At 41.8% G+C, this 14,212-nt stretch overlaps 1 protein-coding gene across 2 annotated transcripts in view; it reads left to right on the top strand.

Annotated features, from left to right (window-relative positions):
* Window positions 1–6,801, top strand: part of UQCC1 (ubiquinol-cytochrome c reductase complex assembly factor 1) — a 49,671-nt gene extending 42,870 nt beyond the window's left edge. For both annotated transcript variants that reach the window (XM_076351806.1, XM_076351807.1), the window contains 3 exons: window positions 1,123–1,200; window positions 2,671–2,784; window positions 5,499–6,801. In XM_076351806.1, the coding sequence (XP_076207921.1) occupies window positions 1,123–1,200; window positions 2,671–2,784; window positions 5,499–5,633 (327 nt within the window). In that variant the 3' untranslated portion in view covers window positions 5,634–6,801. The remainder of the gene's footprint in view (window positions 1–1,122; window positions 1,201–2,670; window positions 2,785–5,498) is intronic.
* Window positions 6,802–14,212: the final 7,411 nt, after the last annotated feature.

Raw genomic sequence — 14,212 nt, 5'->3', positions numbered from 1 at the left:
TTTGTAAAATACATGTGTTCTGCTAGTATGCAGGTATGAAGATAATTATCTTTGTCATTTATACTTTTGTTTTATGCGAGATCTGTAGAAAAGAAATGCTTAGTATCTCTTAGATCTCTCATGAGAGTCAATACAAAGAAGAAGCTTTACCAATTGAAGTGTAGCTTAGCCCTCAGGAGAGGAACCGTTTATTAAATTATTTTGTTGATAGAAGTAAAAAATAAAGGCAAAAGGAATAGACAGTTTGTATGAGGGAGATGCGTGCAAGGTATTTCAGCCATCACTGGACCTAGCAGTTGATCCCTTTTGGTTTTGTCTTAAGCTCACATGGGGTCAGTTCTGCAAGCCAATGGGTGGCTTAGGCCAAACCAGCAAATATTTAAGTAACTGTTAAATTTAGTTAAAAGTCAGTGTGGAACTTGGACTGAGTCACATTTAGAGCATAGGGGGAAGTAGCTGGATCATCACAAACTCTGAAAGAAATTTAGTCATAGTCAAAAACTAGTAAGTCTGAGCTTCTAGTGAGATGCTGTAGAAACAGAATTCATGTGATTCCTGAATGAGAAAGTCAATATTGACAAGTAAGTAAGGAGTAGTGGTAGGGATGGTGCCTCTATTTTTAGCATTACAGTACTTTTACTGTAATAGCACGTCCAGCTCTGGAGTCCATGCTTTAGAAAAAACGTTGAAAAACCTCCGAGTTTCTAAAAGACTTGTGTGAATGAATCAAGGTCTGGAAAACCTGCTTAATAATTAAAATACAGAGGAGTCTTCATTATCTTGGTTTAGGCTGCCACTGAAAGGACAGCCTTGCCTTCACTCTTTCCCCAGCTGCATTTTTTTCTCCACTCGTAGCTATGTCAGTGCTGTTGGCTGAGGATTTTTCTGCCTTTCATATATTCTGAGTAACAGTGACTTTCATTTGTGTACAGAATTTACAGAGCTGTATTGCACATTGTTATAAAATGTTTGACTGCACTAACATAGGTTAGGATTTGACTGTAAATAACTGAGGGCCAAGGCACTGTTTCTTCTTTGCCTACTCAGAGTGAAACCGATAATATTTTCTCAATCACCTCCTCTTTAGAGCCTATACAGATGGTTTTCTGGTTTATTTTTCAGATTAATTCTGTTGTTCTAAAGGAAGATTTGAGAAGCATGGTAGAAAATTTCTATGCAGCTCTATTTGGATATGATGAGGTAAGAAGGATGTTTTCAGAGAAAGTCTATTTGTTCTTGCACAATCTAATTCATGAACACAGAATACTCCACATAGGTAAAACATTTGCCATACATATCTTTGGAGAAATGTTACATTATGGAAGCAGACTTCTTAGTTATTGTGATCATCTTATGCCTTGAATTAAAGTGCTTTTAAGAAAAAAGAAAGCACACAGCATATTGATTTAAGTCATGGGACATGGAAGGAGGGGTGTTCTTTGTACTGCTTCACCATCACTGCTTGACCATCAATAAATCATTTCCTCCCTCTGAATCCCATTGTACTCAGCTATACTTTGAAAGCAAAGAGAGTATTTATAAAGAGTCTATGTAAGAGGGTATTTATAGAAAGTATCTAATAATATGGGGAGGCAAAAGCACCACTGTGCACAAGTGTCTGCAGGACTTTGAAGAAGAAAATACAATTACATCATCTCTTTTAGTAGTTATTTTTTTGCTCTAGTGTTACTCTTCAATAAGAGTAACTTAGCAATAAGATGCTCTTCTTATTCACGTGGTGATGATATTTTTTGCATGGTGATTTGCATTATTAATATCTTGTAAATGTAAACTTCATATAGTTGTGGACAGTGTTATGCATGCAAGTCTTTAATCTAGTTTTAAGTATAGCCAGGATGTATCTGCCTGTCACTGTCCTTTTTTTTTTTTTTTTCCTTTTCTCTTTTTGTTGACACTCTTTTTGGAAACAAAATGTCTAGTTAAATTAAAGACAAATGTTGACCTTTTTTATTTTTAACTGAATATTTTAAAGTCCTCTCTTGCTTTTGGCAAATGTGTCCACAGAAGACAGGAGTTATGAGACTATGGTGATAACACCACATAATCTAAAAAGACAATAAAAGTGGGAGAGAATTTAGACAAAAAGCGCTCATGGATGTGATTCTTCCATAGGCCAAATTTAATATTAGATTTAACTGGAAAAATCTAGATGGCTCTTAATGATGAGTTCTCTCTTTCTCATTTAGAATGAAAAACAGAAAAGCAAAGCAAAATAGCCAAGTCCTGACTACATTTCTGCAACATTGTATTAAATATGCTTTAATTTTTCTTTTCCAAGTGTCATGGGCTTCACGCAATTCTGTGAGGTGGTGCTGCCTTTTCTGTAAGGCCAAAATTTTTATGGTAAAGATATCATAACATAGAAATGCAATTATCAGCTCCTATATTAGGAATACCTTGACCCATTTTTTTTCCAAGTTAACTTGCCAGAATATTTGTTACAGGCTGCTCTGTAAATTAATTTAAGGCCAGGGTTGTTTTTCCATTCTGGGAAAGAGTGATGTTGATGCTTTTTCATATGTACAGTCCATAGCAGCTGTGGGCTTTGAGACAGCTAATATTGTTAGTTGCCAAGCAGAGTAATGCGGTTGTCTTGTGTTCAGACCCTCTTCATGTGCAGTTTTTAATCCCTCTCTGTACTTCCTTTAGGGAATCTTGTCTGATGATCACGTTCTGGCAGCTGCTCTTTGGAGAAACCTTTTTAACAGGAACTGCGAGGACCCTCGGCATCTGGAGTTACTCGTAGAATATGTGCGCAAACAGGTACACACAAGTTGCTCATAGTGCAACTTCTCTTCATTCTCTTGTTTAGAATATTAAATATTTATTTTTATTGCTTGCATACTATGTAGCTCAGTTCTCATAAATATAGCTGATTTTTATATTCAGTGATTATTTTTAAGGAGAACAAGGTAAAAATGTAAAAACTTGCTGATGTTTATTGCAGTTTGATGAAAAATGACTGCAGAGAAGTTCACAGAATACTGAAAGCAATCCTGCTCATCTTTTTCTGGACCTATGCTATGGAGGGGCTTGTCAAAATGTGTCAGAAATGGGCTGCAACTTGTAGAATTACAATTGATGTTCCGGAGTTGGGATCCTCTTCATGGTGAAATAGCACACAGAGCTTGAAAGTCTCCTGATGATCTTTGTGGGAAAGAAGTAAAAGGTTTTGTTTTCCAGAATTATTTCTGCTTCTTTCAGTTATTACCTGGAGGAAACAATATTAAGTAGTGTTTGTCCTCTCAACCCTTGGGAGGTTTGTTAACCAGGTTTCTAGGAAATGTTGGTAGGATATAGTCCAGGTGGGTACCAAAGACAGAAAAGGGGTGAGAGAGGTTCTGGAGGAAGAGAGTAGGCTGTTGGACAGGGAATTGAAGACCAGAACCTCCACAACAGCATTCTCTGTAATGTTTCCAATACTATATTCAGGACCAGATAGAGATTTGGAGAGACAGTATTTCAGTGTGTGTCTGAGAAAATGGTATGGGAAGTAAAAGGCTGAACTTTGTAAGGGACTGAGGACACTTTTGGAATGCTAGAGGGCTTCTCCGGAGGCACAGACTTAATTTAATGCTTAAGGTTGCTGATGCTTAACATCAGTGAGGCTGTAGGAAAGTTTAAAACTGAAGATTGGCAGGGAGCAAACACATGTTAAAAATACGTAATTTGGAACAATTTACTGCCAAGTGGGGAATTTGTTGCACTTCTGTATATTCAAGCAAAGGATAGGACAGAGGCTATCAGCAGTTGAATAGGAAACAGTGATCACACAGATAAATGTGGCACATTGGGGAAGAATCAGAAGACTGGTCATTCCTATAGACAACTCTAAAGCGATTCACTTGAGAAAAACAGTCCCAGCTTTACATATATATTGATGAGCTCTAAACTGTCTGTTACCACACAGGAATGAGTCCTTGAGAGTATAATTGTATTATCAAAATGTCAGCTCAGCACTCTGTGGTGTTTAAAAAAAGTAAAACATGCTCAGAACTACTAAGGAAGGAATAGAGAATAAAATAGTGCTGTCATGCCACATTTTAAATCCATGGTACCCTTGTGATCTTGAATAACGTGTATGGTTTGGGTTCCGACCATCAAGAAAGATAAAAACCAAACTGAAGAAGGCTCAGAGAAGAGCAGTAAGGATAACATGAAACAGCTCCTTTATTAGCAATGAGTAGGATCCCCTGCCTGAAAAACAGCTGAGAAAGAATGAGATACATCTGGGAAATCCTGAAGGCATGTGAAAGGTGAGCAAGGAAAGGCTGTTCACTGATAAAAGAACACGGGGACGTAACGTTGCCACAGGTTGTTTGGGATGCTACAGTTGCACGTGGGTTCCAAAGCCACTGGCAAGGTTTATGGAAGAGAAGTCTGTCCAGGACTATTAAATCTGCAACAGCCACTTCAGGCTCAAAATCCCCGAACTAACAAAGTTTGAGAGGGAGGGAAAATAAACAAGGAACATAGCATTGTATGCGTGTGTTGTACTTAACTCCTCCTGGGGAATCTGCTGTTGATGACTGTCAGAAACAGGATATCGTGCTTAGGTAGCTCTTTGGTCTGACCCTCTGTGGCCATTGGTGCATTCTTTCCTCTGTTGAGAAACTCCTTGTCAAACTCTCTTTTGTTTCCAGTAAGCTTGTGTAAGAGGTCTTTCCCACAATTTCTTGCTGATCCTGTCTTTAACAGTGGCTATTAGTGGATGCCAGAGAAGAATATAGTAACAGAGCAAGTATGTGTACTATTTCTCTGGTCAGCTCTCCTAGCAATCTTCATTTATGACTTCCTGAGCCAGAGGTGGTGTTTTTGTCTTTTAATGACCCTTGATGGACTTCCCCCCCCCCTTGTTTACAGTGTCCTGTGGAAGCAAGTTAACCCTATGTTGTGTGACAAGAATTTTTTTAATTTTGCTCACAATGCATCTTAAAATTTCATTTGATCCCAGGTATTTCTTGTATTGTGAGAATGAGTGTCCATTCCATGTTCATCTTCTCCAGCTCATGTGCTTTTATATTATAAATCTCAGGTGTTCCCTGCTGGTCAGGCTTTTTTTCTATAGTGAAAAGCCTTGGTCTACGTGAAACCACTTTTATGAGAGCACTCCATGTAGGTGATGATACTAGCAGTGTGTCATCTGAATTAACTGCTGGGAAGATAAAATGACTCATTTTAGTTTTGCGTGGCTCTTCTTTGTCCTGTTGCCAAACTTTCAGAGGAAGCATTAACTAAGGTGTTAGTAAAAGACCTTATGCAGTTAGCTCCAGTGGATCTGCAGATACTTATCTCCTAGCCTTTCCATGATGCTGAAGCAGTTGTAAATTATCATTTTAGGTCTACCTCACATAAATGGCAAAGTATGCTAAAATCTCCCTGTTCTGCTTTCTTTCTGGAAAGCAACGTGTTTGCGTAGCTCTTGAGGAACTTGGATGGATGATGGGACACCTTGCACTAATGTCCTGTCCTTGCAGGTGCAGCACCTGGATGCGCTGAGCGGGGAGGACCTGCTGCTGACAGGCGAGGTGAGCTGGCGGCCACTCGTGGAGAGCAACGCCCGCAGCATCCTCAAGCCCCTTTCCCCTGTTTACAATGACGAAGGACTGTGAGAGCGTCAGCGCCTGACACTTCTATCAATTTGTCAGATCAGCTTGGGAAGCATGCCGGAAATTGAACTGGGCTGAGGCTGTGAGGTCAGGAAGGAAAATCTGCTGTTGAAAAGAAAATATTTAATTAGATATCCTATCCGTGGTGACTCAGTAGCAAATTGGACAGCCATATTCTTCTGAATATTCACCCGCAAATAAATGCTAGTTGGCTTGAGTACCTCTGTCATTTTTATGGCACTGAGTGGTCCTTGCTGACAAATTGAAAGACCTGCCTTCTGTCTTTAGGAAACCAGATATTTTACCATGACTTAGAGTTATCTCAAGAAGACATTTCTGTCCTTTGCCTCATTTGGAGAGCTGCTACATAGAGACACAATGGTGTTCCTCTGCTCACTGAATGGTTGTGAATGCAAATCTGAGCTTTGCATATTAGATGTTAATGTATTTTAAAAGCCTGATATCAAGATGGAATGGTCCATTTTTGCTTTAGTGGAGTTAAGAATTGCTTTAACAGATTCTGAAGGGTTTTCTGTGAAAACCCCTTCAGGAACTCTGCTGTGTTGCACAAGGATAGGAGGATGCAAAGAATAATGCACAGTCCCCAGTAATCCTCTATGACTCTAGCCATCTTAATGACAATAAAGTCCAAAACATGGCTGGGCTGTCACTAAAAGCTGCCGCAGAGTACTTGGTATTTCAGTCTGCCTTGCTGATATTTCCATATTCTTTTTAGAGTTGTGGTCTAAGAATTTCTTTATGAAAAGAACATCCCTGTTTCTGTCCGTGACTCTTAATGGGACAGGACTATGCTATCCTCCATCCCCCAAAGTAGTAGTCCAGGGCTTTTTAACAAGACCTATCAACCCCAGTGAAAACTTTGTATGGCTGTGCAGGCAAATTACGCCAACATAGTAATTATGGGAGCAAGAGCTCCACTGATTGAATCAGCAGAGGCTGAGGTGTACTGTGTAGGTGGATGGTTCACCGGACTATTTCCAGGTCAGTAACAAAAACAGTTTTCATTTCTCTCCTGTCTAAAATCCTAGTCAATAATAAATGTCAGTCTGGGTAAAGTTGATGTGTATGTGTTTTCTGTGCCATGTGTGCTTTTGATAAGAATAAGCTCTATAATATCAGGATTTATTCCTAATAAAACTGTTAAACAAAAGTTGAAGGTGGTAATCCTTAATTTGTGAAATTAATCCTTGATTTGTGAATCCTTAATCTGGTGAAAGTGTGACTGCCTGGCTGTGACTGTTTTTCCTTCTGAAGTTGCTTTCTTCATATTGTGTGTTTTGGGGAATATTTGACATCCCTTCTCTGTGTAAAGAGCAGTGGGATGCAGAATATAGGTTCCCAAATACTGGCTTGCATTTTTTTTTTTTAATCTTCTCTTAGGGAGCCTTCTGTGTATAAAAAAGGCATTTTGTTACTTTTTTCCAAGGCGAACTTCCTCAGTTTAACTTGTTATAAAATGAGTCATGTAAAGAAACCTTCTATGTGTGAGGTGTATCCCTTCTCTGTGAAAACATTACAGACCAAACAACTTGCTTGCAGTTTATTTAAGATGCTTTTGTTGAAAGCTGAGCTAAGCAGAGAAACCTCTTATGTGTGAAGTATTATACAGTGTGTGTGAGATAATAACACCTTGTAATTCATTACAGCTGGGTTGTATTTACATAAAAGAAGGCTGAGCTGTGTAGGAATTTGCTGATTAATTTATTTTTAATGAGAGTGAAGTATACCAAGTACCAAAATAAACTTCACTTTGTGTATCTTACTGCTCCTGAAATAGGTGGAAAAATTAATGGTAGATATTTTGGCTCAAAGCTACATACATTAATTCATATACAAAACAGTCATTTAAACTTTAACCCCTTTCCTGCTATGTAATTTAAACCTGGACTCATGTTATCCATGCCATGGGAACACAGGACTGGGAGTACACCACCATCCAACCTGGTGCTGCGCACAGGTCAGAGGTTGTGTAGTGTCTGTGGTGCTGATGCTGTGAAGCCAGCATGCTAGTAGAATTCATGGGACCACTAGTCTGGAGATGACAATGCCTTTTGTACTCTGAATATGGGACAGCCATGTGGTCAAAATTGAACTCTTTCCTATGTTTATGGGCAGGAGGCTCCAGAAATTATGGTGCCAGATTGTGGTGATTGGCATCTGCTTTTGCACTTTTTATTAATACAAGAATAAAGACCTATAATCATGTCTCTCTGCTTGTTCCATAAAATGCCTTCAACCACCCCACTGTTAAAGAGCTGAGCCAGCAGTCAGGGTGTGTTTTGGACAGAAGTGTGTGGGGCCTGTTACAAGAATAAGGCAGAAACTGTCTATGAATTAAAAGGGTAATCTGTTAGAGATGAAAAATACACTGGAGGCTACATAGGACAAGAGAAGACTTTGCTTCCCAGCCATTAGTTACCTGGAGACAGGATTTGGATGACCTCTTACTCTTGAGAGGTGCGTGCCAATAGACTAGAAACATGTTGTTGTTAATATCTTATATATGACATCTTTACCGCCAGAATTTAGTCCTTTAGAGAGAATACATTTCCAGTAGCAAAATCTGCACCTTGCAAGCATTACAGCAGCAATGATTAGCAGTTAAAAGTGATTCCTATGTACAGCAGTGCGTCAAGTGCAGCAGAATGCAGGTTTTTTTTTTTAACCAAATGTTGTAAAGCCCATCTTTTCCCATTTTCATGATTTTGCAGAGGGAATGATTGATGGTATTTTGCTTACGGACAGTTCTTTGTTTATGCTGCTGGGTTTTTTGAAAGTGGTCTCAGAGCATTGGCTTGGGGACACATACTGTATTTTAAGTGAATATATCCATGCGCATTTCTTTTGGAAGGAGCCATGTTGAGCACTTTATCATCCAACTCGATCTCCATCTCATATATGGAATTTGGACAACACTTATTATTCCAAAGGACTTGTTCCCCCAGCTTTCCCAGGTGTCTTAAAATCAAGAGACATAAGCCTTTAGGAAGCACTTAGATCAGCTAGATCTTGGCTTTCTTGTTTCTGTGAGCAGAAAAGAATGGCCAACACTCAATGTCTTCCCTTCTTTCTCTGCTGTTTTGCACCAATGGGAGAGTAGGTGCATGTTTTGCCCACAGGGCCAAACTTGGGAAGTCTCTTGCTTCAGACTATAGTCTGAGACATTTTGGAGATGGCAGGGGGGGACTCATCTGATGCCCTTCAATGCCTACTCTGTATTTTAGGTGGTTAAATGTTTTTCTGTGTTATCTCGCTTCTGTGTTCACACCGCCTTTTGGTATTCATATGTAATGGTTTTCTCCTGCTTCTTTAAACAGCTAAAGTGCTAAGAGCACAGGCATCCTTGATCTCCAAATTTCCTGTATTGTCTAGGCACCTAAGCCCTGTTAGAGTGCAGTTACCACTTCCCAGATTTCTGACTCCTATCCTCACCTTCCACAAAGTGAAGTTTTTAGTCATGCTTCTGCCACACCGAGCCCTCAGGTCAGAATTGCTGCTCCTGATATAGCAGTTGGACTTAACCACTGTCCTGTCTCACTTACCCTGCCTTTGGCTTGGCAAATAAGGCAAGCAGAAACTGGAAACTGAATAAGAGCAAATTTTTCCACCAGAGCTTTAAATTAGATGAATGTGGAGTGGATGAAGAATAGCAAAGCCGTGGGAGGGTAAGCATCAGCTGGGAGGGGATGGTGACTGGTTCTGCAAGCATGGGCCCTGTGATGTATCCCACTGCCTGACACCACTCTGAGGAGCAGTGGGAGCTATACCCAGAGTCATACTCTGTGACCCACTCTCACGTTTTTCCACACTCTCCTACTTCCAAAACCCTGCAGAGGAGGTCTTCCTTCAGAAATTCAAGTCAACATAGACCTGGTGCAGTCTACTTACAGCATTTCTGTGGGACCAGCTTAATCCTGAGCATGTAGCAAAGGTGGTCTGCATCCCAGAGATGTGTTGAAGTACTGCTTGAGCATCTGGAGAAGTTTGCTGATCCCCTCTACAGGTATGCTGAACAATTCATTGCCCGCCTTGAGCTCCAAAACTGGACTGTGTGTGTTTTCTTCCAGGAAGATGAAAATACCAGTGTTGGGAGTTGTAAATGTTTACATTAATACCTAGAAATTACTGAGTGTCTTTCTAACTCTTCTGCTAATAGAGTTGTGCCACAAATACAGTGGTCATCTGTTGTGATGTTCTCCAGCTTCTCAGGCCCCAGTGCAGATGTTTGGTTGTAGTCTTAGCCTAGTACAGGGGGTTTTTTTGGATGATGCTGGTGGCAGTTAACTTCTTAGTAGACGCCCCCCTGTATAGGCTCCTGCCCTCCCCATCTGCCTCTTCACATTTGCCCTGCTTTGTCTGATCTCTGTTGTCTTCTTGTATAATAAACTCTAATCAAAGACTTTTTTGCTCTTTTCTCTGCAAGAGACTGCGATAAACCTGTGTCCCATTCTTTCTGCTGAACAGTGCTGCATCAGGCTTGCCTGGACCTTTGGTGTCCTAAGGCTAGATTAACACCTCTTCCAGCAGTCTGGATGATGGTACTTCTACCACTCTGCAGCATGCCTTAGGGAGCAATATCTCCATCTTTTGGGCATATTGTGTCTGCACAGCCTGGCCCTGAGCACTGTCTGTCTTTTCCTGAAGGTCTGAGAAGTCAAGGAGAGGGCAGAAGCTTACACGGGAGCCTGGGAAAGTTGACAAGGACATAGGAAAGACCCTGAGCCTCAACATGAGTGAGTGGTAGGCTCTGCTGCTTAGGCAATTGTGCTGTGCTTGTGAAGTATCCACCTCTCTTCTCTGCCTGTAAAGGGAGTATCAGCCACTGCTGCTGTGGGCTGCCTGGCCTGCACTATGATGGGGCAGTTGCATATTAATAGTCTCATGATCCTTCCCAGACTCCTCTGGTGAGCTTTTTTTTACCACTGCCCCTTCTTCAGGTGTTTAGGGCTGTCCTGTGCATCCTACATGTGTTCTTCCTGAAGTTGCTGAACATGTTGAGGGAGTACTTGTTTTGCTTACAGTCATTCAACCTGCTTAACAGCTTGCTCTGCTCACTTGTGGGACAGAAGAGATGTTTGGGCCTCATCCTTCCACTGTGAATGCAGAGCAGGAGCTCACATGAGCATAATTCCACCTTCTACTGTTATATTGCAGTGGCTGCTCCAGATGTGATGTGCTGGGAGCAGCCAGGGAGTTTAGGTCAGGTGGCAATAGATCTGCTTGAGGGACCTGGGGCAGACTAGTGTAAACAATTTCCTGCACACAAGTGCAGGAACCAGAAATATCTACTGTCCTGTTTTATTGTCTTGTGCAGGTATGTTCATGTAGGAGCACCCTGCAACATGTTGCTGAGGCTGGATCCTGTTGGTGTTGGCATGCTACTGCAGCTCTCCCAGGAGGTAAGAGCTCCTTCATGCTTATTTAGGAAGCAAGGAGTCTGACACGTGCAAAGCCTTCATTAACAATTATGTCACTGACTAAAACAGTGAGCTGGGCTCGTTCATTCCTCATCCCACCTGCCAGCCTCCTGGGCTGCTCCACATCCTGTCAAAGCCAGGTATCTTATGAGGATTTGCTCATTGTCCCACATCCTTCCTTTCATACCTTCTTCCTGCTGGTAACTACACCCATTGATGTTACAATGCCCAATTCTATTTCTGTGTATTTCCTTTGGAAGGAGAGAAGGAAGAGGTGTCTGAAAGTGCTTTTTCACATGTTCAGTACAGGGCAGCAGCCTAGGGAAGAGGCACACTGTGGTCCTCCTCATGACAGCTGTGAATCGGCACCCTGAGCAGCTCAGGGATGGACCTCGAAGGACCACCAGAGCAACTCCATGGCCACACGTTGGCTTCCTTACATGGCACATGGGTGGTAGGCACCTCAGAGCGGCGACTGGAAAGAACCTATATGCTGGGCATACCACTGAGCAGGGAGCCAGTGGAGGAGGTAGGGTTGTCTACCTTCCCTGCCGTCACTAGCGGTTAGATCATTTGGCTTATAGCTGGCAACTGATGTCCAGTGCCCTCCTTCAGCTGAGTGGGTGCAAAGCTGTCTCTCCCCTGATTTGGAAGAGTCTTAACATATGAATGGAAAAAATGAAACAGGGAATTTGTGTGCTGCCACTGTGTTTAGAAGAATGATTCTGTAATGCCATGGTCAGGAACCTCAGACAAAAAACTGGGAGATGACTTTGCTCTGTGAGTTCAGTGCTGACGCAGATCTCAGTGCAGTAACTAAAATTTGGACTTTTCTCATCTAGCTGCACTTGCTGTTTACGTCTGGCCAGTGAATTCTGCACAGTGGAACATTGCTATGCAGTTGCCTTCCAGAAATGCCTATAGATAAGTGTGTTTGAGCACCATGATGTTTTGTGGTGGAAGATGTGGATTTCAATCTGAAATAAAGAGGGGGGGGGGGAAGCAAATCTGGCTTCTCGTGTTCCTGGGTGAGTGCTCTCCAAGAACTGTACGATCATGAAAAAAGTTGGCAGGCTCCCTTCCATTTGTGCTTGAAGAGGAAGCAGCAGGTACATTTTGTGGAAAGCCCGGGCAAGGTGTTTGTGTTTGGTGAGCTCCAAGAACATCAATAGTGGGACACAAGAATGAAGTATTGCCTAATGCTTGCATCCTGACTGAGCTCAGGTATCGGCCAGAGTATAGCTGCCTAGGGACATTGACTTGGAAGTGGGACTTGGTGTGTGTGTTTAGCCAGAGGGAATTTTCCCCTTGTCTTTCTCTGTTGATTGCAGAAGGTGTGTAGACAACAATTCCAGATAAGATCCTTGCTTTTAGCTGGCAAAAATTGGCTGATGTGATTCCCACATCCCGTGTTGGCCCATCAGTCTGTGTGGTGCCAATTATAAACATTTATCTCTTTGCCAGACAGCAGGGACAGGATACCTCTCATCTAATTTTAGATGTCTGCATGGTAAACCTCTGCCACTGACTTTGGCAGCCTGAGCTCTCCTTCTGCTCAGTGGAGAGAGATAAGCACTTTCATGGCACGTTTCATCTGACCTGTTTCAGATGTCTGCTGCAGGGTGAGGTAACTGACTCCCTAGAAACCTCTGCCTCTCCCCACCAACGCTGAAGAAACCCAGCCTGACAAACTCGGCTGGAGATGTTTACATGGTATGTGCTTTCATGTGCTGAGGTCCATGAGAAATTACTGGAGGGAGAGTAGATCATTACCAAACACCAGCTGGAGACAGTGGAAATCCCTTTACTTTACAGAAATCAGCAGCAGTTGTTTATCTGGCAGAAAACATGCATTTGATGACTTTCTTTTAAAATTCACACTCTTTTCAGCTCTTTAGGAAGGCAAAAAGTAGGGTGATATTACCCTTCTTTTATGTTATCACCAAGGTGACATTATCACCCTGGCAAAGCAGCTCCAGAAATAGGCCCATCACGTTATAGCCCCTTCCCTTAGTTTTTTCCCCAAACTTCCTTACATTGTGTTTGGCTGTTCACCTCGCATTTTAAGTTAATGTTATTCTTTTAAGCTGCTCTAACACTTATTTATACCTGTAACACTTCTATGCCAGCAGCTGTATTATAATTTTGTCCCATATCTATTGTCCATGGCTGCTAACTCTGCACCTGCTTGCTGCATTGCAGCACAGCTCTGGCAGGCAACTTAAATTTTCTGATTAAATGTACCTTTGCTTCTGTTCTTGCAGTTTGCACAGTCCGGGTAAGAGTTCATTCTGACTTCAGGGATCTAAAGACTAGACAGCTAATCTAAACTAATCATTCCACTCCAGCTGTAGACCATGGAGAGTGATAGTCCCTTGGGGACATGATTCATCCCAGGTGACTTAGAACTTGGTGTCTGAATGTGCTGGTTCACGCTTAGGCATGGCTGTCTCTCTCCATTGACTATAGCCCGGTGATTATTAGAGAGCAGACATTTAGCTTTTAGATGACTTAATTTAGCCTGGATGAATTTAACGTACAGGGGTTTTGTAACTTGTAGATAAAAGGTTAGATGATTAGATCAACTATCCAGCCAGTTCTTCATTCTTTGGTTAACCTCTGTGGAGTTTAGTAGCTCCAAGGTAAGTGAGCTGAATGGGGTGGAAGAGGTCCGCATTGCAGTCTGGGGACTCCTGTGTACCTCCTGTGCACAATTTTTCATCTACTGCATTGTATTCTGGGTGGTGCGTTCCTAACACAGCGTTTTAAATCACGTATTAATGTCTGCCTGTATTGTTTCTCCAAAATAGCTCCATGATGCTTTTGGGAAGCTGGAGTTAACTAATCCCAAAATACACAGCATGTGGACAGTATTGCCATTCACATAGCACCAGACTGCTAAGTTTGAATGTCTCTTCCTTGAAGAATTTCCAGGGAGATGTTAAAAGACCACATGAGCTATTACTCTTATAGCCTATAGTATCTAATGACATGAGCTGTGCCAAGATTCCTGCTGTGCTTCATACAAACACTGTGACCCTGTGATATCAAAAAAGATGGTGTTTTGGTTTCTCTGCTGGATGCCTGTCTAGCAGAGCCCAGTCTCCCAAGAAATGCTAAGGAGGAGCATTAGCTATGGTTCAG

This window comes from Aptenodytes patagonicus, chromosome 14 (genome assembly GCF_965638725.1).
Source record: "Aptenodytes patagonicus chromosome 14, bAptPat1.pri.cur, whole genome shotgun sequence".
In the NCBI taxonomy this organism is placed as follows: Eukaryota; Metazoa; Chordata; class Aves; order Sphenisciformes; family Spheniscidae; genus Aptenodytes; species Aptenodytes patagonicus.
This window is presented reverse-complemented; position numbering and strand designations above follow the sequence as displayed.